At 46.3% G+C, this 23613-nt stretch overlaps 8 protein-coding genes and 3 non-coding genes across 11 annotated transcripts; 2 read left to right on the top strand and 9 right to left on the bottom strand.

The window, feature by feature from the left end:
- Positions 1-1094: 1094 nt before the first annotated feature.
- On the bottom strand, positions 1095-1168 carry BDW43DRAFT_t29. Its single transcript has one exon. It is a non-coding gene; the product is annotated as a tRNA-Val (tRNA).
- An 816-nt stretch (positions 1169-1984) lies between these two features.
- On the bottom strand, positions 1985-2058 carry BDW43DRAFT_t28. The gene has a single exon. It is a non-coding gene; the product is annotated as a tRNA-Val (tRNA).
- A 682-nt stretch (positions 2059-2740) lies between these two features.
- BDW43DRAFT_t36 lies at positions 2741-2814 on the top strand. The gene has a single exon. It is a non-coding gene; the product is annotated as a tRNA-Val (tRNA).
- A 712-nt stretch (positions 2815-3526) lies between these two features.
- On the bottom strand, positions 3527-5837 carry BDW43DRAFT_297053 (dynamin family protein; the record flags this gene model as incomplete). Its single annotated transcript, XM_032044311.1, has 4 exons — positions 3527-3914; positions 3971-4764; positions 4814-5404; positions 5460-5837. 4 exons carry the CDS (start codon positions 5835-5837, stop codon positions 3527-3529), a joined length of 2151 nt encoding a protein of 716 aa, XP_031904947.1.
- A 507-nt stretch (positions 5838-6344) lies between these two features.
- On the bottom strand, positions 6345-8155 carry BDW43DRAFT_306805 (putative carboxylesterase; the record flags this gene model as incomplete). Its single annotated transcript, XM_032046107.1, has 6 exons — positions 6345-6923; positions 6976-7317; positions 7388-7569; positions 7632-7679; positions 7740-7909; positions 7971-8155. 6 exons carry the CDS (start codon positions 8153-8155, stop codon positions 6345-6347), a joined length of 1506 nt encoding a protein of 501 aa, XP_031904946.1.
- Positions 8156-8401: 246 nt separating this feature from the next.
- BDW43DRAFT_263061 (MFS transporter) lies at positions 8402-10483 on the bottom strand. The gene is made up of 5 exons (XM_032040503.1): positions 10208-10483; positions 10125-10145; positions 10013-10070; positions 9887-9946; positions 8402-9824 (listed from the first exon to the last, which is right to left on the bottom strand). Exons 1-5 carry the CDS (start codon positions 10313-10315, stop codon positions 8539-8541), a joined length of 1533 nt encoding a protein of 510 aa, XP_031904945.1. The 5' UTR covers positions 10316-10483; the 3' UTR covers positions 8402-8538.
- A 323-nt stretch (positions 10484-10806) lies between these two features.
- BDW43DRAFT_297049 (putative carboxylesterase) lies at positions 10807-12598 on the bottom strand (the record flags this gene model as incomplete). Its single annotated transcript, XM_032044310.1, has 8 exons — positions 10807-11032; positions 11091-11317; positions 11572-11801; positions 11853-11948; positions 12074-12271; positions 12315-12358; positions 12429-12491; positions 12552-12598. The coding sequence occupies 8 exons, from the start codon at positions 12596-12598 to the stop codon at positions 10807-10809; spliced, it is 1131 nt and encodes a 376-aa protein (XP_031904944.1).
- Positions 12599-13175: 577 nt separating this feature from the next.
- Positions 13176-15191, top strand: BDW43DRAFT_306802 (MDR family MFS transporter; the record flags this gene model as incomplete). The annotated part of the gene is made up of 6 exons (XM_032046106.1): positions 13176-13289; positions 13372-13401; positions 13465-13772; positions 13859-14318; positions 14383-14530; positions 14602-15191. The coding sequence occupies 6 exons, from the start codon at positions 13176-13178 to the stop codon at positions 15189-15191; spliced, it is 1650 nt and encodes a 549-aa protein (XP_031904943.1).
- A 923-nt stretch (positions 15192-16114) lies between these two features.
- Positions 16115-17472, bottom strand: BDW43DRAFT_306801 (uncharacterized protein; the record flags this gene model as incomplete). The annotated part of the gene is made up of 2 exons (XM_032046105.1): positions 16115-16437; positions 16902-17472. 2 exons carry the CDS (start codon positions 17470-17472, stop codon positions 16115-16117), a joined length of 894 nt encoding a protein of 297 aa, XP_031904942.1.
- A 2246-nt stretch (positions 17473-19718) lies between these two features.
- Positions 19719-20522, bottom strand: BDW43DRAFT_297047 (uncharacterized protein; the record flags this gene model as incomplete). Its single annotated transcript, XM_032044309.1, has 3 exons — positions 19719-19813; positions 19871-20135; positions 20271-20522. The coding sequence occupies 3 exons, from the start codon at positions 20520-20522 to the stop codon at positions 19719-19721; spliced, it is 612 nt and encodes a 203-aa protein (XP_031904941.1).
- Positions 20523-22338: 1816 nt separating this feature from the next.
- On the bottom strand, positions 22339-23456 carry BDW43DRAFT_263048 (uncharacterized protein). The gene is made up of 3 exons (XM_032040502.1): positions 23341-23456; positions 22658-23275; positions 22339-22601 (listed from the first exon to the last, which is right to left on the bottom strand). Exons 1-3 carry the CDS (start codon positions 23431-23433, stop codon positions 22500-22502), a joined length of 813 nt encoding a protein of 270 aa, XP_031904940.1. The 5' UTR covers positions 23434-23456; the 3' UTR covers positions 22339-22499.
- Between the last annotated feature and the right edge of the window lie 157 nt (positions 23457-23613).

Raw genomic sequence — 23613 nt, 5'->3', positions numbered from 1 at the left:
CACAAGTCCCAGATAACCTTATCTCGAACTATGAAACAGTCGGACAGCATGGCCACAAATATTGTGGGGAAGAGAAGAAATAGCCGTCTACGCAACTGTTTCAATTCCTCTTCGAATCATCCTGCGTGTAGGAAATGGTAGCACGGAGCTAATCCATACATGCAGAAGCAATCCAGCGGAGCAAGGATACGCAATAGAAGAATAGAATCTAGGATTCCGATATCGATACAGAGGAGCGGGGAAATTGGATTAGAGACACAAGTTGAGTCCGCGACAAAACAACCAACTCTCAGACCACTACTCCCGACACCAACTTAAGCTGCCGAGAGTCAACCGAAGGAGAGATGATTGAAGGATGGTCCAAGACTGGATATATTTTTTTAGTTTGAAAATCTGCCAAATGCCAGTTGCAACTCGCATAATATCGAAGCTGCCAGCTTTACGTTGAATGTGACATATGAACAAGCAAGACGCTGATGAAATATTCAACCTGGCTAAGGGAGCAAGGTATTCAGCAATAGTATTATTCCACGAAAGGGCCGAGGTCACCGCGCACTGGTTTCTCGTCGAATTTGGTTCATTGTCGACGGGTTCTTCCTCCCTCTTCAGATCTTTTGCGGACAGGCCCCAAGACGCTCAGTAGGAAAGTGGAAGTATTGTTTGGCTTGGAGCGGGTAATCGAGACTGGAGGGGCGTGGTTTCTAAATGTTCAAATTAGTGGCTGCGAACTTGCACGATCAGCCAGGGAGATGTGCACTAATATATGGGCCAAGTGACAGGGCTTTCTCTATCACTCCCCTGCCGCTAGTTACCTTAAATATGCAACAGGGCTGAAAATTGAGAGGCCATCACAGACTATAAGCACGAGGCTTTATCTAATAGACGTGGGGGTACAGAGCCCTTAGAGAAAGTTTGTTACGAGGGGATGTACTCTATGTATCACCGCGCAGGGGATGAAGTAGCTTGCTATTGCGCACCGATGTGCTCCTCCTGGAGGATGAATAAAATGGAGATTGTCAATGATGTATTCCTTGCGTGGGGCAGGTGAGTAGGCAAAGGGTAGGGTATGGCGATCGATAATCGACAAAAATCTATGACCAGACTGGGGCTCGATCCCAGGACCTTATGCGTGTTAAGCATACGTGATAACCAACTACACCATCCGGCCAATTGATGGATATTAGATGGGGTATTTGCCATCAGGAGTCGGGGATGGAGGGAAGATCCTGAAATGGTTTAGTGCGTTAGGGTTATGGTTTAGCTGCTATCTCTTATTGGCCTGTTATTGGTGGTTAGGTTGGGCATGTTTCTAGTCATCTTGATAGGGGGGTTAGAGGTTGGATTGTGGGTTACTTTTTTTTTGAAATAATTAGGGTTTGTGTGAATAGGCATTGTGATTCTAGTGGGGATTAGTAGCTGGGAAGGTTTGTATCTGTGGATGTTACTTTGTCGAGGCGTTGCGGTCCAACGTTAGAGTAGTTCCGGAGACTGGACTTCAATTCCAGTATATAGGAAAGGTCAATGGGAAATAAATACTTTTGATACGGCAGGGAGTGTGGTTTAGTATGGTCATATGGAATTACCAGGACACGTATCCAAACTGGTCTTATAATAGATGGCATTGGAAAATCTCATGAGTGTATAGTTGCCATGCGGGAGACACGGATATTAACTACGACCTCAAGCTAAGCCTTAGAGACGTATATGTTGTTAAGGAGGGGTATTGTACAGAATACAAAGCTGGGAGGGTATGCATAAAAGAGCAAGAAGGCGGGTTTGAGATCCAATATCATTCTATAAAGGTACTACTCTGTGGACACAGTGTAGGATATTGACTTTGCACCGAGAGCCTTGATAAGATGTGGATTGATACGGCCAAAGCTATGGATCAACCTGGTTGAGCAATGCCGTTCATTCAGGGAACGCTTAGGAAGCAAAAGGTTTGCTCCACAGGCAAGATGATGGAGGCGCGAAGGGCAAAAAATGACCAGACTGGGGCTCGATCCCAGGACCTTATGCGTGTTAAGCATACGTGATAACCAACTACACCATCCGGCCAACCGATGAAATTTCGATGCAATATTTGATTACATAAAGATGTGGCTACCAGTCGTGCCAAAATGCAGATCCTAACCCGGAGCCATTTGGTTTTTCTAAGTCGCCTTCCATTTTAGCAAAGATCCGCCATTGCCAGAATTATATCAGATACTGAATATTGGTCTGATATTTGGGATTTTTAATATACGTTCGCCCGATCAATCCTCATGAGTCACTTGTGTGTATACTTCGTCGACCTACCGAGTGGGATCAGGTGTTCTACGTATTTGCTCCGTGGTGGGCTGTACTGCGGCTTTCCTATGGGTGAGCAGCTAAGGATGAGGCAGCGTGGTACTTTATTGGTTATAGGCTTCGTTATTTAACTGCTATTCAGGGACGTTGTAGCGTGGAGTAGACAGCTGACTACTCGCAATATATATATCTCCTACACCAGGTAAGTAGGGCTATTATAGTCAATCCCCAGTAGTATGTGTTAATGATATATTAGCTCGCAACAATACGGCCCATATACAGTCAGCAAAATGCGGCATTTACTTAAGAGGACAAATCAGTAAAAGTTATTCGGTCAATGCTAACGCCAGAACTAACATTAAGACTTTGGAGTGAATAGACAATGTGGCCTGGCTATACAGGAATAAGCTTTGGCTCAGAGTGTCAAATATGGAATGCCCATTCATCAGTTGGCCGGATGGTGTAGTTGGTTATCACGTATGCTTAACACGCATAAGGTCCTGGGATCGAGCCCCAGTCTGGTCATTTATTTTATCTTAATTTTTTTGGGTATTCGTAATGATCTTATCGTTGATGAGGAGCTTGTTTTCTTTTTGAGGTTTTGGTGTGTGTGACATGTGCTTGCAAGTATGGTTTAGTAGTTATTAGGTGGATGTGGTGGTGAGTTTGAAACTTGCGTTTATGTTTTCTGGATTGTGGCTTTTGATGTTATAGGTGTCCAGGAACTGTGGTCACATATAGAATGTTTGTGGTAATTGGGACGTCGGGAAGGGTCTTGTTTGTGCATGACTAGGCTATGGGCTGTCTATTAGAATACAGAAAGGAGGGTTCTGCTTGGTCATATATTCATGGGGGGGAAAGTCTGCTCTTGAAGGGCCGTTTCTATATCTGTGTTGACTCGGATGTAGCTATATGATTTGGGGGTAATTGTTCTCGTATCCTTGGATTAGGCACTCGGATCATGAAAGATTATCCATGAAAGTTTCCCTGGTTTCTACTATCTTGAGATATATGCCTGGCGACTACGTGTGTCGGTGCTGAATTCTATCCGGTCTACCTATAATGCTTTCTTCTATGTTGCTCACTGCATACGTTACTGTCCGAGGTGTATGTTCTATACCTAACATTGACCTTAAGTTGAGATTATCATACTAACTCTACTGCCTATTGCTTACAGAAATTTCAAGCTTAGATCGCCTCATCGTTCGTATGACATGTAATGAGGCAACGATTGTTTTCAGAACAAGATCTTCCTTCCGTCCTCAAGTTCACGAATCGCCTTCCTCAGATTCGCTCGCTGACGTACAGTCGACGCATCCTCACCCGCGATGTCCTGAAGCTGTTCCTTGGACAAGCTCTGAACGAAAGATGGCGTGAACAGCTTCATGGGCGCCTCTGGTCCGGTGACGAGATGGTAGTCTGCTGCTTGAATCAGGATATTGTCCACGAATCGTTTACGAGCAACCTTATAGTACGACAGAAGGATATCATGGATATCTCGGATTGTGTAAGCAGTATTACTCATGTGGTTCGAGACGGAAAGGTCATCCAGCTGAACTACCTGCCGATTGTTTCTGTCGAGACCGGCTTTAGCTTCGAGACTGGAACGCAGGCGTCTCTGGCGGCTGAATGCTGTTAGTAAATCCATATATGCATCCAAGTAATGTTCGGACTCGCATACCATTTCTGAAGGTTTTCATTGAAATAATGATTGAGTGTTCTGGGCGCTTGGTTAAGCTCCACATGGAGCAGAAAATCTACCTGTGCTATGGCACGCTGGTACCTTTCCAAGAGGTCATCCATCACGACAGAAAGAAGGTTGTTGAATACACGCTCATTGATAGATATGATCTCTAGTACCTTCCGGATGAACTTGTGGACAATCGCGATTACATCGCTAATATATCCTTTGGCCAAGTTGGACCATTTGACAGATTGCCTTTTCATGATAGTGGCGAGCAGCGAAACGTTGAATGTGCCGATCTCAAAACCACGCGATCCATTATATAGATGCGTTAGCCATTCATAAATATCACTGCTCGAAGGGAGAGACTCAGATGTTTGCTCAGTAAGAACACAGTCGAGCCCTTCCGGGCTGTCAGTCTTCCGAGCGTAGATTTCACTTTCATCAGACTCCCGCCTACCTGAAGGGTTTGTTGTAGTGTCTCCAGTATATGACCCGCCTTGACGGTTTTCATGGACATCAAACTGATACTCGTGACCGTATCGACTGAGATCATTTGAAAACTCCGTATCCCGGGTGACAATTAATGTGGCAAGTCGAAGATCTTCATGATCATCAAAAGCGTCATCCACACCGTAATTAGTGCTCAGAGCATGAGAGGTAATATCCTGGAACTTGTTTATGATCTCCAACAGAAAGCCAACTTGCTGCTCTGTTGTTCCCCTTTCAGTGCCAAGGGATTCCAAGGCTCTCCTGGATTCCTTCAGTCGTTTGCTGATTTCCGACCGGACCTAGCCATCGATCAGCGAACATCTTTTGGCGGAGATCCGTAAAACTTACCGAAGGAAACTCGCGTCGCGCATTTTCAGTAATGGTCTCTTGGAGTCGAGATTTTAGGGACTTGATGCCAAACCTTTCCGGAGCCACTGAACTCCACGGTTCCTTTTGACGCCAAATTTCTTCTCTCTGATCACGGTTGATACCTCCATCTAGCAGCTCTTGTTGGCTCAAGTTACGCACTATTGTCCATCCGTGCTTGAGGAATAAGGTTTTACCCTCAACAAGCTGTAGGACCTTGTTTTCAGCACCTTTGTCTACCAAATCTGGCTTTGTAAGGACTCCGATGGTCCGTTCCCCATTTGGGTCATGATCGCGAGCCATCTCCATGATTTCTTGAGTGGCAATATCGACATTTGCAGGGATAACAGTGAGCATGATGGATCGAGGATTCCTCATATAGCCTTCTACCATCTTCCTGACCACCTGGATGTCCGCCTTAGAGGTTAGACCTGGGGTTGTATTTTTGAAGATTCCAGGCACGTCGATCACACTCAGATGCTCCTCATTTGGTCCGCAAATCTCCAAGCGAAAGATATCTTTAGAGAAGGTCGATTGGTGCGAGTTTCCAGTGACCCCCATCATTTCGTGGACCTTTTGTACATTTAGACTAAGAGTACATAGAGAGAGCTCAAGGTTTTCATCTTACTTCTTGCATGACTTTGGAGAAAAGGCTTTCCTCCAAGCCGCCCATACTCTCACTGCTCCATGCCTTAAGTCTAGTAGCGCGGTCCGCATCCGAGTCTGGTGCTGGGATTATAGTGGCAGTAACTTTGCGAGTGGGCAGGACTTTGTTTCTGCGGAAAATAATCTGAGTGGCAAAGCGAGTACAGAGCCCACTGTCACGCGGAAAGGGGAGCTGAGTGAGACCTTCAAGGACAGATGATTTACCGCTGGACTGATCACCCACAACCACCAGCTGTGGAAGGGCGATATATTCGCCTACATTGCAGGCGAAGAGCTTGTCGATCTTGTCCAGGAGCGCTGGGGCAGCCAGCATAGAGGTGTCAGAGGTGTGTTTCTTCATAATGAGACAGATTTGAGGGTGCTGCGCAAAGAGAATGCTGTACACAGGATGGTAGGAGCAGAAATTGAATGGAGGGTGAAATTTGAGTGACAGAAATGGAACCGAAAAGCAGTGAGAAGAGCAGAGGACTACGCAAGATGGTATCATTTTATATCTAGTACATGCTGTGAGCGGCTGAACCACAACGGTAGAGGAAAAAGGCTGTGTAAAATTGATTGGTAATGGCGAGCTGATGAAACAATAGTCCGGCGGCAATTCAACCATCCGCTCATCAGCACAAGGCTCTGAGTGAATGATATGAACAAAATTCAATGAAAATCTTGAGAACAGTGGGTGCCGACCAGCCATCCCTAGATTTTTCCCTTTCATTATAGGATGGTATTGTAGCAATTATTAGATTAACACCAGCAGACCAAGCCTAGCCACAAGCGATGATGTCCTACAATCTGTGTGAGGGTCAATTGAGGCTCTCATAGGTGCCTGACCCTATAACCTGGGCGCGTAATTTCAATTCAATAGGCTAATATTCCCTGCTGTCAAGGCGATAGCGATGGGCATATACACACCAATACCTGCCTTTGTCAGAGCCTTGAGGTGATTTAGTCGTCTCCGACTCGAAAGCTGCGCCTCGGAGATTTCTTTGCACTCTCCAAGTGGCCCGAATGCGAATAGTCCCTCTGGAGGCCAGGGACTACCACCACTGACAAATTGGATCCAGTGCTTTCTAGTTTCCTTGCTCACCTTTTCGGCAGCAGGGTTGAACGACAAATCAATCCCAGCAAAGAGAAAAAGAAGATCGACAGCATGATGAGCGCGGCTGGAAGCTTGCCATGGGTTGGCTTGGTCGAACAAGTATCTGTACACTCGTTTGTTGGCCGCGCCGAACTTTTTGGAGATAACCTCAACAGGGAGTGCATAGCGGATGTCGTTGACAAAATCCAGGGCACCCAACTTGCAAGCTGTAGGACGATCCGCGACAATTTGGTACATCTTACGTAGCTGCGTTCCCCAATCCTTGTCTTTTTCAAACGCGGCAGCAATAGTCTCTCCGTCTAGCGTTTCCACTCCATTTCTCCAGATAACAGACTAAACATCGTTAGGTAGGCACGCCTAAAAACAGAACGTCTATCAAACGCACCTCATACTCTGTGTCACCTATCATAAGCTCATCAACTTGTTCCGGCTTGGCCTCCCAATCTTGGAGCTCAGGCTCCTCCTGGATCCACATAGTGTTTACATTGCATTCCGTCAGTGCCTGTAAAAGAATGGGGACAGAGGCCTCCCGGAGGGATGATTGCCCAAGCTCCCGCACTTTTGCTTGCAAAGCCTGGATGAGTCCATCGCCTCGCTCTACGGGCAATGGCGATGACAGATAAAGGGATCCAGATGCTAGGACCGCTCTCTTCACCGGAGGACCAGAAATCAGATGTGCATGAACGTAAACCGCTCCTGCGCTTTCCCCGGCAAGAGTAATATCGTCCTTGTTTTTTTTTTTTCAAGATTAGGATGGCGCGATGCACAAGGCCTGGGGCAGCAACTCCACCACTTACTGGATTACCTCTAAAGGCTGCGATATTCTTCCGCACCCAGTCAATTCCTAGTCTCTGGTCCTTGAGTGCAAGGTTCTTTTCCTTTCCATCTCCAAAGCTGAATATATTGAGTCGATAGTTGATGGAAACAAAGATGATGGGTTGACCAGCCTCGATCGAATCCGCAACAATCCTTGCTGGATCTGTAACCAAGTCAGCTCTTAAGAGTTGCACTGAAGTACTATAGACTCAAGTGTATCTTTACCACAAATCTTGGACGCCGCCGAACAAAATGTGACGACCTGTGAGCCACCTGTGGAATGTTAGTCATCGGTTCCCTAAGTTTTAAATGCAAGTACAATGGATTGCGTACCATGAATCCAAATCAAAACGGGAAGGGAGCCCGAATCACGCGATAAAGGTGGACATGTGATGTCTAGATTCAGGCATTCGAATTCGTCCTCAGGCTCATCGGGGATTTCGAAACCTTCAGGAATCCGAAGCAAGTGGCGCACATCTACAGCCACCTGGGGACATCTCGGCCTAAGCCACATATTAGTGAATTTCTGAACGTAGTATGCATGTCAACAGATAGAGCACCTACCCATATCGAGTAGCATCGATAGATGCGCCAGCGAAGTTTCCTATAGGTTCAGAACACTCGAATCTTGCGGGGATATTGGCATATTTAATCCCTCGATATTGATGAATAGTAGTCTCCTCAATCATGCGCTCAATACCCCCGAAAATTGCGTTGAGGGGTTGATGATGGATTTGTGGTGCGGCCATAATTCCGGATACCTAAGGTGGGAGAAATGATAATAGTTACTGGCCTTCAAAGAATGACACCGAAGATTATGATCCGAGGCCCATCCTTTGTATTCCCTTAATCCCGGCTTATAGACTTCATTGTATTGCCGAAGGGCGCATCATCTTAGCATGTGGGGCCGTTGCGGGGGGTTTTACCACGACATTTTGGACTGAAGAGGATCATTCATGCTCGGCTGGTAAGGACGGATAAAAGCATTATTTCTCTGGGGATTTGAGCATGGCTGTACCTATTACATTAAATTATGTTCTAGGATTAAGTGGAGCGGAGAACTTTTCGGTTTATACTGTGTCGTATCTATATACATCCCCAATGTTTGTATACGCATAGCCAGCCTCCCAAATCATGCAGGGGACTGAGCTCTCACCTTCTTCGAGAAAAGGAATCCCCCCAAGAATAACAGCACCGGTATACCAGACACACCTGTTAGCAAGGCAAGTGCCCACGCCATGGTGCCCCAACCAGCATCTTCTCGAATAAAGCCTGCAAAAAACGGCCCGACTATACTGCCCGCCGCAAAGGCCGCGTTCAAAATCCCATACGAAAGAGCCATCGCTCCCCCTTTACCGAAAATATTGGGGTTCCTTTCTTCTTTTTCTTGAACGACGTATGATGCTTCTACCAAAATAGGTGGCATAAGGAAGGCTAAACACACACCAAGAAGGGCCAGTAAGGCGCAGAGCAGTACCTTGTGTCTCATTCCGTCGTCTGTGACGAATCGGAGGCAGACAATGACCGGAATAGTTGCGAAAAGTGCGCCCGCTGCAATGTAGCGCCGTGTATTTGTAAAACTGTCAATGAGCCACCCGACTAGCGGGTCCATGAGGTGGGGAATGGATAGTGGGACGAAGATCAACCCTTGACCTGTCTGACCCCAGTGAAATGTATCTTTAACATAGAGGGGAAGCACGCTGTCAAGGGAGGTTAGAACGGTCGATAGTATGAAGTACGCCCATATGGTGACTAGCATGCGGTGCGACACTAGTAGAGTTAGTATAGCTCTTGTAGGTTTGGGTTCTGCGCTTGTCGAGTGACTGTAATGGTCGAGCTCCTGGCCTTTTGACTCCTGGGAGATTGGTGCGCTTTCTGACGATCCAGGTAGTCCTGCTTGTGAGCTTCTTTCACTTTTGTGGTCGCTGTCCTGTGCAGCGATGACTGAAGATTCTGTGGCGTCTTGCGAGGCAGCTTCCTGGTCTAATTGCTCACCCTTGGAGGACCCACCCTTGGGTGGAAGCCATTTCGCGGCATGCTTCTTCTCTATCATAATGATTCGAAAGATAATATCCAATCCAATCAACGCGAAGGCCAATCCGAAAACGGCATAATATCCTCCGTGTTCGTAAATAACGCCTCCGAGGAGGGGACCGCCCATGGTCCCAAGAGTCATCCCCATGCTAACATAGCCTAATGATTGTCCAAGCTCTTCTTTGTCCACTGTATCGACTAAAAGTGCACACCCGACGGTCCAGACAACTGCCGCCGACGCGCCCTGGAATAAACGGCCGGCGATCCAGAGGCCGAGATGAGTGCCGACACAAAGTAACGCCGTAGAGGCACCCAAGGCAATTAAGCCGATCATAAGTGGCCACCATCGTGACTCGATCCTATCAGCGATGTATCCAGCAATAGCTGGTGATTGGTGGGTTTTGTCAGAATGATATTTTATGACTATTGAAAAGGAAATTACTCACGCGAGAATGCCAATAGTGCCGCTCCGTAGAGTGCTAATAGAATAGATGTCCAGCTTTGTTCTGTAAGGGGGTATAAATGTTAGTCTATATCAGAGAACGAAAAAAGAACAGAATGAATCAACCTACCATTATTTTCTGATAGACCGACCCTCTCATGCAGAGCGGTTGGAGTCACAGGAACAATCTTTCAGGAGGTCAGATATCAGCAGATCTCCAAAGCCATAGACATAACACATACCAGCCCATATAGTAGGATATCCTACCGCGGTTTTCATTAGCAATTTGATCTAATTGCAAGGATATGGGATGATTGATTCATACCGTGAAAACGGCAAACGAAACCACGAAAATAATGAAGATCTTCGATGACCTCCATTCTAGAAATACTGGTGGCTCAGCCGTCTCTTTACTAGACGGCCATAGGCGCATTTTTTCAAAAAAAAAAATCTATCGTTGATTATGCCAGGATGCCAGGAAGTAAACTTGCATTGGAATAACTGGGCTTGCTGTCTGGTTTTTCGTATGACGTCACGCAGTGATTAGAGTGGATTTTATAGAGTAATATCTAGATAGGAGAAGAAGTTAATCGGGGCCAAGAATTTGGTGGTATTGGTTCTATATCTTGTTCTAAAAAATGAGTGAAAAGATTGTTAGCTATATTTATTCGGTATTCGGTCTCGGGACCCGCGGGCCCCGAGGGCCCTTTAGGTCATGGTGGCGGAGCTTGATTAAATGATTGAATTAACAGCAAAAAATTAGTTAATCAACAGTTAGAACAAGCGCCAAATGTGAAAAACAAGGTTCATATAATGACTTCCCTAGATTACCTTCAGAAATCGAGCTTCCAACGACCCAGAAAAGCTCAAGAACGAACGTTCGATGCAGTCGACTGGAGTCCATATCCATCCACTAAACCGCCATCACAGGGTCTTAAAAACATCAAATACTTTGGCCAGGTTGTCCAGTGTGACTACATTGCTGTAGTCAAATAAAATGCTTCTTCGGTGACTCTCGCCATTGTACGGGTGGCTCACTTTCCTAACGCCGAGACCTCTAAAGCTACGTCCATACACCCTGGCTGTGAAGGTAGTAGCGATATTATGGTCTATGATCGCTGGCCACGGGGCTGATACCGTGACAGAACTTCTAGAAGTCCTCTTCCAAGGTGGTTGTGATAAGCTGCTGGGCAGGTGTTATGAACTACCGAAAGATTTGCAATAGATAGGCTATGTCAAGAATGTAGGTTGCCTCCCAGGGATTTCCCTCGAAGTAGTAAGCGTGAGCATTCCCTCTCCAACCTCGGGCGATGGTCAAGGTCGCTGCAGAAAAACAATTATCATTGATGTAATCCAGCACCGCACGAAACGCTTCGTCATGGGAGGCATCCTTAGTGATACCATATTCGCTCAGGGTGCGTTGTGCCACCGCTGGCTCTGATGACAGTACGGTGTCTATTGCTGTGGTAAACTTCTCCACGCGTTCTTTCTTGAGATTGGCCATTACGAGTCCCACAATGCTTACCTATCATAGCGTCTGGGATATCGTGTCTCTAAATCCAAACTCACGTCCATTTGACCGTCGCCAACTATTGATTCTGGGCATCAATCGCTCCTCTGGCGCGCATAAGAGGTTAAATTAGCTGTTTGAGCATATGTAGGGGCCGATGGTATTATGTCGCCATCCACTGTGGGGGCAGCCAGAACTGAGGGAGGTAATTTGGCAATTAGCTCTTGTCCGGGCGCTTCCAACAACCTCTTCCGTGGTGTCATTTTCCAATCCCAGTACCGATATGGCCTGCTGATAATTCTGTTCATGTACCTCATACGGCAAAGCCCGAGTGAAGAAGTAACTGCCGCTCTGCAATGGCTCCCTTGAACAGTGGTGCTTCGGGAGCTCAAGTGATATGTCACGGACGCTTGGTATTGTTAGTCATGATGTTAAAACTGATGTATATAGCTTAACATGCCTGCACCAGCGCTCATCCCGGCTGCTGTCACGTTATCTGGATCTCCACCGAAATCTGCGATATGCCTTCGCACCCATTCCTTTACCACCATTTGGCCTCAGAGGCTGTTGTTGGCTTTATATCCGGCCTTTCGGAGCTCATCGGAGGTCAAGAATCCAAGCAATTCCAGCTGATAGCTTGTCGAGTCAGCCTAAAATGTTCTTGATACGTGGGACTCCGACATCCTTGCTTGATGGAGACCGCGATAATGGACAAATTATTTTCAGAAGACAGCTTGACAAAACGTGCATGGTCATATTGAGACCATGAATTAGCCCCAAGCAGCAGACCTCCCCCGTGAATGAAGAAAATAACTGGGAGATTTGAAGATGTAGTCGTGCCTTCGGGGACAGTGATATTCAAATTGAGACAGTCCAGATCTGACTGAGAGAACTCTTTTGGCTGGGGTATGTTGAATGACACCCTGCCCCAAGCTACATCCAAATAAAGGTGAGATAGCTGTTCGTCTGGGTATGGTTCTCTCTTGTCAACTTTGGAAAAGGAAGGAAAAAGTATATGTTGAAGTCATCATCTCACCCGTCCTTTGTAGCATCGAGAACGGCACCATCGCAACTATCCACGAGCTGTGCGCTCGCAAGCCTATCTTTCGATATAGCGTATTTAATTCCCAGAAACTGTGAGACGTCTTCGGTGGTCTACCCCTGGGTCTGCCCCAATTGCTTTGTTTGTAGGATCGTTGCAGTCATTTTAGGATAACGGCAATGGAATGAGGATGACTTAGAAAAGAGGCGCGAATTAAGGGGGGCCTCAGGCTGGTTCAACTAAAGTTAAACAATTTATTCGCTGAGCACTACATAAATCACACTACTTTTGCACCTTTGAGACCAGCTCGCTAATCCATGGGCTCAACTTGGTTTTCTATTCAGAGCTAATCTAGACATTAGCCGATGGTCCATGATTGGGTATACAGTACGGAGTACGTGCTTTATTTTAAGGCATTGAATTAAATCTTCAGGGTATGAGAGGCGAGCGGATTCGGGATACCTGATATAGTAATAATGTATTATATACTATATACTATATTTATTACTAGGCCCTTCGTCAGCCCCAGCTTTACCAATATCTAGTGAAATAGAAATGATCGATTACTTTACTACGGTGTACATATCTCTCCCATCCCTGCAGCACCGGTTAGTAATAACATTCCACTGTGTATCCCTTGGAAGTTTTGCAAGATAACATTGTAAAGATCCGTTCTCATTTTCCCTTCTATTTCCATCGTTATCCTTAATCACCTAGTCATCCTTGAAGGCGTCGTTTAACATGGCTTCTACCGACTCCGATCGCCAAACAGCGGAAGAGAATAAGGTCCATCCAGGACCCGACTCTCGCCCGCGAAGTCGAGCTCGACAGTTGACGGTGGTATTCTCTCTTTTTGTAGGTATAAATCCAACTACTGGTCTCTCTGCTGAAGCTGTGCTGATGGACTGCAATGTACTGAACATCTATGCCTGGCTAGTTATCACTCTTTACTGCGGCACTTGATTTTGTAAGTTCCGGAATGTCTACATTGAGACTGAAACTCATGACTAACAAAGATTTTATTTCTCAGACAATCACCAGCCCAGCAATCCCATCGATCGTCGCGGAATTTCACTCCGGTTCAAGTTATGCATGGATTGGCTCAGCGTATCTCTTGTCCATCGCCGCGTCCACACCAATCTGGGGGAAGCTGAGTGACATATGGGGACGAAAGCCCCTGCTCCTCGCTGCTGTGGCCGTGTTTTTCTTAGGATCATTGCTCTGTGCCGCTGCAAAGAATATGGCGATGTTTCTCGGTGGGCGAGCGGTTCAAGGGGGTGGTGCAGGCGGTGTTTTTATTCTCGTTAACATCTGCATAACAGACATTTTCGAGATTAGGTATGTCAGCTAGAAAGCCCTGGCTTGCTTAATATCTGCACAACACGATCATGTCTCGTTTAACATGCTAACGAACGCGACCTTAGAACTCGAGGATTGTATTTAGGACTAACAAGCGTCGTATGGGCGCTGGCTTGTGGCATTGGTCCGGTGATTGGTGGTGCCCTTACCCAGTTCGCTTCGTGGAGATGGAACTGGTGGATTAACCTACCATGCAGTGCACTAGGCTTTGTCGTCCCTATCTGGCTGCTGGATCTGGAACCCAATCGCTCTTCCTTCCAGTCGGGTCTAAAACATATTGACTGGCTGGGCAGTATTACCATCCTTGGAGTGACTATCCTGATATTACTCGGGCTTGATTTCGGAGGCGTTACTTTCCCATGGCAATCCCCAAAGGTGGTTTGCCTGATAGTCTTTGGTGTATTCATGCTAGTTCTCTTCATCTATAATGAAGCCAGATTGGCGAAATACCCGATTATCCCCCTTCGGCTTTTTAAGCGGCGCTCGAATATTGCCGCCTTGTTGGTGTGCTTCTGTCATGGATTTGTAGGTAACCCCCACAGTATTTGGTCCTCTCATAAGATGATAATTTAGAGCTAACTAGATACAGGTTTACATATCTGCCTTCTATTTTCTCCCAATCTTTTTCCAGGCAGTCCGAGGCTCATCAACTCTCCTTTCGGGAATACTAATCCTCCCAATTGCCATGGCCCAGTGCCTTACCAGTATAGCCACCGGCCTAGTGATAAAACACAGAGGTATGTACCTAAACACTACCTATGCCCCAATCAAACTTCAAAAAAGGAACCCAAAACTAACCCAAACCTAGGAAGTTGCCGCGAACCAATCTGGCTCGGCTTGGCCCTGATGGCCCTAGGATTCGGACTATTCATAAAATTCGACCGCAAAATCTCTCTCGTCGCGCTTTCGTTCATCGAGGCCGTAGCAGGCCTCGGCGTGGGCATGAATTTCCAAGCTCCTCTAATCGCCCTGCAATCCCTAGTCGAACCAAAAGATTATGCAACAGCCACGGCCACTTTTGGATTCATCCGGAATATCGCGACGTCAATTTCTGTAGTAGTAGGAGGGGTTATATTCCAAAATGGGATGCAGTCGCAAGTGTTGACGCTACAGGGCGAGCTGGGTAAAACGGTAGCGGAGAGGTTCAATGGTCGTAACGCTGAAGGGAATATTGATTTGATCGCAACACTTGATAGCGGTCAACGCCATATAGTACAGGATGCGTATGCGGATGCTTTGCGGAAGTTGTGGATTGTCTATGTCTGTGTTGCTGCGGTGGGCCTTGCGGCGAGCTTGATGGTTGATAAACGGCCTTTGCCGTTTGAAAGCAAGTCGGATCTCGTCCAGGATGGAGGCGAGTTTGAGGTTGAGGAGTTACAAGAAGTTGTGCGCAAATAGAGGTGTTATGATGATTGCGAAAACTAGAACTATGTATGTACGCCATACATACAATTTGCAATTCTTGCAATGCACGAGATAGGCCTTGAGCTGAGCTGAGTGATACTAAGTGATAGGAAGCCTTATCAGCGTATATGAATGAAATTAAACACCTACTCTAAGAATGCAATGGCCAGCCTTACTGATTGAACCTTTCATATCATTCAGTAAATATTCATACGTTAGTACACGAGCCCAACTAAGTCCCTCGATCACCCTCTTTATCATGACCTGTCAATCGCAGTAGGTCAACCTTCTTTCGACAGCCCTTTTTATTGATGCCATGTGCTGGACTATTGTTTCCTGGATCTGAAGTCTGACAGACATCTATTTAATAGCTTTCAGGGCTGTGGTAATCGGAGTATAGATGTCGCTCTCAACAGGTTCGAAGCGGTGTGCCTTTTTGTATGTAACCTAATCGGAAGCCCCCAGCGATATCCCTCAATTCGATCTTGAATTCAAATCGCCTATTCACTGCTATAGACCAGATATCTCTGCTGATTTCTGAATTCTAAACTGGTTGATATTGACAGTGCATCATTGAGAGCGTGCTGATGATCCCACCCATGAACCGGCTCCGTTTTCTTGCGCTCCCGGTACATCCCATGTCCCTCAAGCACCTCAAATAACCTCTTGTGAGATATTCCAGTATTATCATCATCTTGCCATTTTGCCATGGTTCGGAGAATATATATCTGGGCCTCCCTATTTTGTGTCTGGTATCCAATCCCAACGGTTATTGGGTGAGGAGATTGCCATCGGTGACTCTTATGCGGTCTGTTGGCAAGAAAACAAGCCCCCGATACGCCTCCAGTTCCCGAACCATGGCGAGTAAGCTAACATCCCGCTGTGAGACTTGCTCGTTCATGTACCTGAATAGAAGCTCAATATTCTCCAGTACCAGAGTCCAGGATCGTAGTCAAACGTGCCACCGACTCACTCTCTTGTTTGGCAATATCTGCCGACGCGACTGACAAGGGTGGGTACTCTAAAACCTCTGCGACCACCCTGGCGCTGGTGGCCTTGCTGAGTCCTGGGCCTCCATGCAGCAAGACCAATGTGGCATCGGGGGGCTTGTATCTCACGTCCTGATAGGGACTAAAGATGGAGATGAGGGTTTCGCGCTTTCTATCAGGCACGAAAAGCTCTCCATAAATAGCCCGAGGGTTCAACCATGTTCCGTGAATCTTGAGTACGTCTAGTTTCCCTGGAATGAGTTAGTATTTACAGCGATAGCTAGACTCTTAAATATCCGGCGTGGTATCAAGAATGTACATACTCCATGATGGTCGGTGGATATACCATAGCTCCAAACAGTTTCAAGCATGAATATGATATGAGGCTCAGTTCGACGTCGAGCTTTGGATATGCGCATACGCTGACAGGATGCAGGTGTTGGTCAACGACAATCCGATAGATCTCCTGCTTAGCTGTTAGCAAGAACTCCACGGACTCTTGCTTGACTCCTTAGACACTCTTCTCCATTTCGGTATTCAGCGATATGAATCGAACTTCCCGGTTCCCAGAACCACCAGCCACGTTGGACCAGCTCCGACCGATGGATGCTCGTAAGGTAGATACCCGGTCGGGATATCCTTGAGGTCCACCACTTGCATCTCTCTTACGAATTGGGGTACACTCAGATCATGGAAGCGTTGGACAAAGCTTTACCATTAAGATCAATGGCCCAGGCGCGAATGATAAAAGGGCTGTAGGCGCCAAGCAGTCTGGGGTCCATTCCGGACAGTTCGGAAGTCCAATTGGCGCGGAGGACCCCATACACGCAGGTGTAAATGGGGGAATCGGCTGGATAGAGCATGGGAAGCAGGGTGAATTGAATAGCCCTGCATATCCGTTCCTGAATCTCTACCAACCTGTGTAAGACTGGACCTGGCTCATCCTCTATTGTAGCGGCCACTGATAGTTGTCTTTGTGGTTGGCGGCGAACGGCGGATATTAGAGACCTGATCAATAGAGCATCGAGGCTCATTCGTGTTGATTCCACGTCTGACGCAAATGAGGCAGTCAGTAGGACCTTGGTGAGTAGGGTGGACTGCTGTTTCAATAGGTCGTTGAAAGAGGTTATGATAAGCTCCCGCTCCTCAACAACACCCACTGCTTTTCCTGGGGCGGGAAAATCTATATCAGTGGCGGTTCCGACCACCCACCGCCTTCCGCCGGTGGGTGGTCGGCAGCCTAAAGGAATTTTCAGCCTAAAGGAAGATAATCGATTTCCTACCATTTTAAAGCTATACAAACCATAAAAAATGCCCAAAATGTCTAAAATTTCAGGTTTACGTGTAGATGAGGCCGTTGAAGCTGCCTGTCTTGAAAAAAATCCTAATATCGCAAAGATTGCGCGAGAATTCGGGGTTCCTTATCGCATACTCCACGGCCGCATCTATAATAGGAGAAAGTCTTGTACAGCTTGAACTGCACCAAATAAAGCGCTAAATCAGTATCAAGAGGCTGCCTTAAGGCAATGGATTGCTAAGATGTGTGATATCCATCTTCCAGTGACTATATCATTGCTTTTAGAGTGGGCAAACCTTACTGTACAGCGAGATAATTCTACACAGAGTGTCAGCCGATTATGGGCATATTGCTTTGCTAAAAGCCTTTCTTCTGATCTTAAATTAAGTCCTGTAATTTAAAGACCAAAGGAGAAGAAGCACTTAGATATAGAGAATGTTGGATAGCTTCAGTTCTGGTATAATTAGCTTATTAACTTGCTTAAAAATGTCCCTGCTTGTCTCGTGTATAATTTTGATGAATGCGGCTTTTAACCAGGCAGTGAAAAGTCTTAAAAAGTCCTCGGTACAAAAGAAAGAGTTCCTAATCTTTCTGAAGCTAAGTATACAGATAATATTACTGCACTTGAGTGTATTGCTGCAGATAGCTGGATTATGACTCCGCTCTTTATCTTTAAAGGAAAGAAATTTATAGAGGCCTGGTATGATGAAGCAATTCCCGATTACTATACTGCAGTCACTGATAAAGGCTATATAAATGATGAGATCGCGCTTGAATGGCTTTAAAAATTTTATGAGGAGACCAAAGATTGTATAAAAAAGGGAGAAAAACGTATACTTATCTTTGACAGCCACACAACTCATAAAATAGTTGAATTTCTTCAACTCTGTGAGATATATGAGATCCTTCTCTTTTGTTTCTGGCCTTATATAATATATCTCTGTCAGCTGCTTGATGGAAAGCCCTTTCTTATATATAAAACGCATTTTCACAGTGTAAATAACCTCATTGCACAGTGGTGTGGAGTTCCGGGAGATAAAGCAAATTTTCTACATGATATTGTTGCTGTATGTGAGAAGACTTTTAATTCATGCCTTATTCACAACTCCTTTAAAGAACGCGGTATCTTTTCTCCAGATGGATCCTCAATCATTGAAGCTATTCAGAATACTTTACCACCTCTACCAGAGATCTCTGCACCTGATCTATATATGTATGGAGAGACTACGCTGCCTCCATATCCTCTCTCTTCAAGTCTTGAGAATACATCTCCAAAAAGCGCTCAGCAAGTTAAAAAGAATCAGAAGAAGCTATTTAAGCTTCTAAATAATAATATACCAGATAATCCTTGTATTGAGCGCTATCTTGACCGCTTATTTTATCAGCAAAAGCTTCAATCTGAACAGCTTGCTGTCATGAATTCAACTCTTAAGCGAATTGAGGCCGCGCAGGCATCCTGAAGTCATAAAAAGACTAAGTAAGAGGTTCAACACCTTGGAGATAGTGGCATACTGCGTGTAAAGGATGTGAATCGGTCTATTGCGGACAGGAAGGCCAAAGATAATAAAAAGAATAAGAAAGCAGCGGATAAGGCATATTTTAAGGCATACGGTCACCTCCCGCCAGCGCCTTATATAGAAAATTAAACTACGGCTTCAGATACAGGATTGGCAGAGGAATCGGGTGATCAACTTTATTTTATTGATTCTACAGGTATTTAGTGGTGATAATACGAATTGCTTCATATTCTTCCTTTAGGCTGAAAATTCCTTTAGGCTGCCGACCACCCACCGGCGGAAGGCGGTGGGTGGTCGGAACCGCCACTGATACTACCAATAACAACGAAGACATATGGCGCTGAGCCGCCTGCAGGGTATCAACAAATACTTTCCATAACCGGTGAATATCATTTGCGCCATCTTGATCAAGTACACCAAATACAGTCGGCCACACATCCGCGCGCTGTTTGAGTATTTGCATCAATAGGGATTGAATTAATGCTCGAAAATTGCTCGGTTTGACCCAGTGGCTGTCGCCACAGAAATGACGCAGCACCAAACTAATCTCGAAATTGCTTTCCCCAAAGAGCACCAGCGGCGCGATGAAGGAAGCACTGAAGGTATCCCGAGATAGAAAATGGTTGCCATCGATTCAGAGTAGCTGAGACGATTGGGACTCGACCCAGTTCATGATTCAGTTGACTTTCCATATATTTCGGTTCGTTGGTCGGTACTTTCACATCTCTGGACGCTGCTCCTCTACTTTCAGCTGCTGGGCGCGTGCTTCTTCGAAGGTAATGAGGTCGATAAAAGGGTCCGCCAGGTGAGCATCTAGGTCGAGTGATTTCAACCCTGAATCTTTAACTTCCCGATGAGGCCTCTCCACACCATGTTTCTCCAACTTGGCTTCGACGCGACGTCGGAACAGCTGGCAGGTTTGTTCGACGTCACTGGCCTTGGAGAATCGGACCGCCTCCCCTTCGATAAGGTCCAACATTCGTGACACCTTGGTTAATACAACATCGCCGGTGAAATGGTTCGAAAAATGAATGATGTCCCGTACTTCGTTGAAGGTCCGTTCTATTGACCGAACAATAGGCTTTAGCGCTGTCCAAAGCTTGGCAAAAGATTTGAATGCGTTTTCTGCAGTCAGCTAGTCTGGGAAGAGGAAAGCATGGGAAGATACAGGATACAAGCTTTACATGCTTAAGCGACTACTGCTATAAAACTTCAAAGCTTTAGCCAGAAATCTTTGGAAGCAGTCATACAGCTTCCCAATGGTCTGCACCAGGCGCTGTGAGGGGAGGTATGTTGTCAAATGATCGACAATCTCAAACTTGGCTTTACTGGTGGCCATATGCTCTTCCACATTCTGCTTCATTTCGGTATGATTCACCCGTGCAACCAGGAGTACCTTGAAGGCTCCATAAACCCAAGGCCACATAATCTGGGCCTGACCCACGAATATGTCGATGATTTTGGTGTACTCATAGGCCGTCGCACTAGCTGCGCTACAGCCAGCCTTGATGGCTTCGATCATTCCGTGCTTTTACCCGGGGAGTTGGGCTGGGTATTTGGTGGTGCGTGCATCCCGTGCTTCTTTGATAACGCTGAGGAATTTACGTCTGTTCTCTTTTGTATGTCACTTGCTCTTCTGATGTGGCATCCTTTGAGAAGTCGACCAGGCGTCGATCCAACTTCGCCTTTGAAACCTGAACAGTCGGTTTCGGTCATGTTATTTTGTACCTTTCCGAGTTGGGGGCATTGTCTGGCCCTCTACTCCCTGGCCCAGGATCTTTGCAGACCAGAAGGAAGAGTTCCCTCGCTTGTCGACTTTGTAACCACCCTCCTTCGGTACATTGCATTGAGATTCATCATGAGAAACATTCACTGTACCCGTTGGGTACTTTTGTCCAAATCAATCGGGTTGGGTTCTAGGGTATATACGGAGGCGTCATACTCTGAATCAAACATATCGGGCAATATACCAACTTATCTATTAATGGCCACGTCAAGAAGGGTCTTTCTGGTAAGAGTCTGCGAGGAAGCGGGCTTAAAACTCGCAAACAGACGGAGTCCTGATCAACACCAAAGCAACAACAGGGGTACATGTTCTATCACTGAAGACCATCGGCTTACCATGGCGATAATTGGGAGATATCGCGCTAGTTGTAGCGAGCTCCACCCCACTAGCGTCCAACGTGTTGTTCCATTAGTGGAAAAAGACGTCGAGGTATGCAAGTACATACGAGTAGGTGATACATACTTTTCAGGATGCTGGCAGTTAGGACTTCGGGCAAGCGCCTCGGCATATGAACAGGTGCCATACATGTTAAGCACATATCGAACAGACCGGGCACTGTCCACATACAAATGTTATTAACCGGCGGCTCGGGGCTACAAATGAGTACCATGGATACTTATACATCATAGCTTACATTCTATCGTAAGGAAGAAGCCACCCAAGACAGAACCGACGACGTCCCAAAGGAGGAAGTAGATAGAGTAACTTGGTGGCTGGCAAGTAACTCGGTGGAGGGCGGCGGTAAAGTCGATATAGTCTCACTCTGAATCTTTTGTTTGGCCATCCACCAGGGAAGCAAGCGCCCTGTTCTTGTTGATGATAAGAACAGCAGATCGATACTGTCGAAATTAATCCAGCGAGCCGATCCCCCACAAAGCAAAGCACAATATTAAGTGTAAAATCACTATGTACATTAATCTTAACTACATTCTACGATACTCCTCTCCAAACCGTCTATTGAATAGCCCTATCTAGGCTACCGCGTTGCCGCAAAACTAAAGAAAACAGTAAATTGTACGCAAGTGATTCCCGACATTGAAACAAAGATCAAGCATTACAAGGCTTCGGCCGAGACTATGAAGCGGTTGTATGCATTCATCTTATTCGTCTCTCACGGGATCTCCGCATCCAAGTCGCGTAGTGTAAAATGGTGTAAGCTATTTTGAAGTTTGGTTAGCTGCGAATTCACCAATTTGATTAGCTAACTCTCCAGGTGGGATCTGATCAAAAGGAGGCGCATCATCTAGCGTTAATGCCGCACGCGAAGGCCCCTAGGATAAACCACGAGGGACCATGTCTATCTACCTTTCACATAGGCCAGCGTATTCGCAGTGAACGAACTTCTCCGAACTTTCGGCAGTAAGGCAAGGAGGTTGGAAGATGGGAATGGCGTTTGGTACTAAGACCTTATGATCAGCCGCGTCATAGGTTCTGGGTGTGAATTTGGATATATGATTTTCGGAGTTTGATATTCCCTGCACTATATTTTATCAATAGCGGCGATCGCCGGGGGAGATGAATGAGCTGAAGATTTGGAAATAAAATTAGAAAGTCGAAGTCCACTATGGCATGGATGAGGCTAAGTAATAATTCAATATAATACCATTCCCTCTATTGCTCTCGGGGTGGCCGATGATGCCGCAAAAAGAAACGCCTTATTCAATGCAAAACGCTCATAGAACATTGGGACGGGATGCAAAGATTAGTTGCTAATCAATTCTGAAAATTCATACTATATCCTCCCGTATTTGGATCCTGGGTGAATTTGAAGTTATCGGTAGAGAGCCCAAACGGCTTAAGGATTCCGTTGCCCAGCTAGTGGATTAGTTAGCGTGAATGGTAGTCTTTAGCCAAAGAGGGTCAAAACTCACGTCTTTCAATTTGCCCATCATTTCTGCCATCTCTTTTTCCCTTGCTTTTTTGATCTTTTCGGGAAGATCCCGAAGAGCCTTTTGCACAACGCGCTTATCATCGGGCGGCAGGTTGTCCATACTGGCAAGCAACTTGTAGTCTTCTTCGGCCGCTTGCAGGTTCCCCCATCCGCTAAGCTGCGACTTCGCTCGTGCACGCCGCATAAGTGCCTTTGCGCGGATCCGCATGACATCCTTTTTCCTCTCATCTAATTTTTGTAAGCGATTGAGCTCCTCCAGTTCTGCCTCTTCATCGTCCCCAGTTATTTCCACCACGGCATCCGTTGACCCCGGCTCTGGTTTCTTTTCTTTGGGGCTGTCTGAATCCTCTGTCGTCGATGGTACAATATTCTCTAGACAGTCGAGACACGCCGTTGCGGAGTCAACAGATGCTTTCCAGTCTTCCAGCTTGAGATAGCACGCAGCCATATTACTTCGTAGCACGGCGACTTCGTAATCCAGATAGTTCGGACATGACGCAAGGGCACGATCGTAGCAGGAGATCGCCTGGTCGTAGCAAGCAGCGGTAAACAGTTTATTGGCTTCGGCTTTTATAGAATGAGATTCCTCCAAGAGTCGCTGTTCACATTATTCAGTAAGTATGCTTGCTCGCTTCGCCATGATGCGAAAAGGTGTAGACTCACAGCTTCTTCTTCAGCGGGGAATCTTGCATCATGAAAGATATCCTCTTCCTCGCTGTCGCTTCCCGCATTATCTACGCGATCTTTAGACGCCATATTGTGTATATGTAGCTATTCGCGCAACCTTTTAGATGGAAACTTAGTAGGTAGATCAAGTACACTGCTGCCGTTCCGCACCTTAGTGGTCGTCGGAGCGGAACGATAACCCGTTCACCGATTGGCTCGGCCCTATCGGTCTTTAGCCTCAGGCACCATATCCACTGTTATCCGTACCCC

The sequence above is a fragment of the Aspergillus alliaceus genome (genome assembly GCF_009176365.1).
Source record: "Aspergillus alliaceus strain CBS 536.65 unplaced genomic scaffold BDW43scaffold_4, whole genome shotgun sequence".
Classification (NCBI taxonomy): Eukaryota; Fungi; Ascomycota; class Eurotiomycetes; order Eurotiales; family Aspergillaceae; genus Aspergillus; species Aspergillus alliaceus.
Note: the sequence above shows the minus strand (reverse complement) of the source record. Positions and strands in the feature narration are given on the sequence as shown.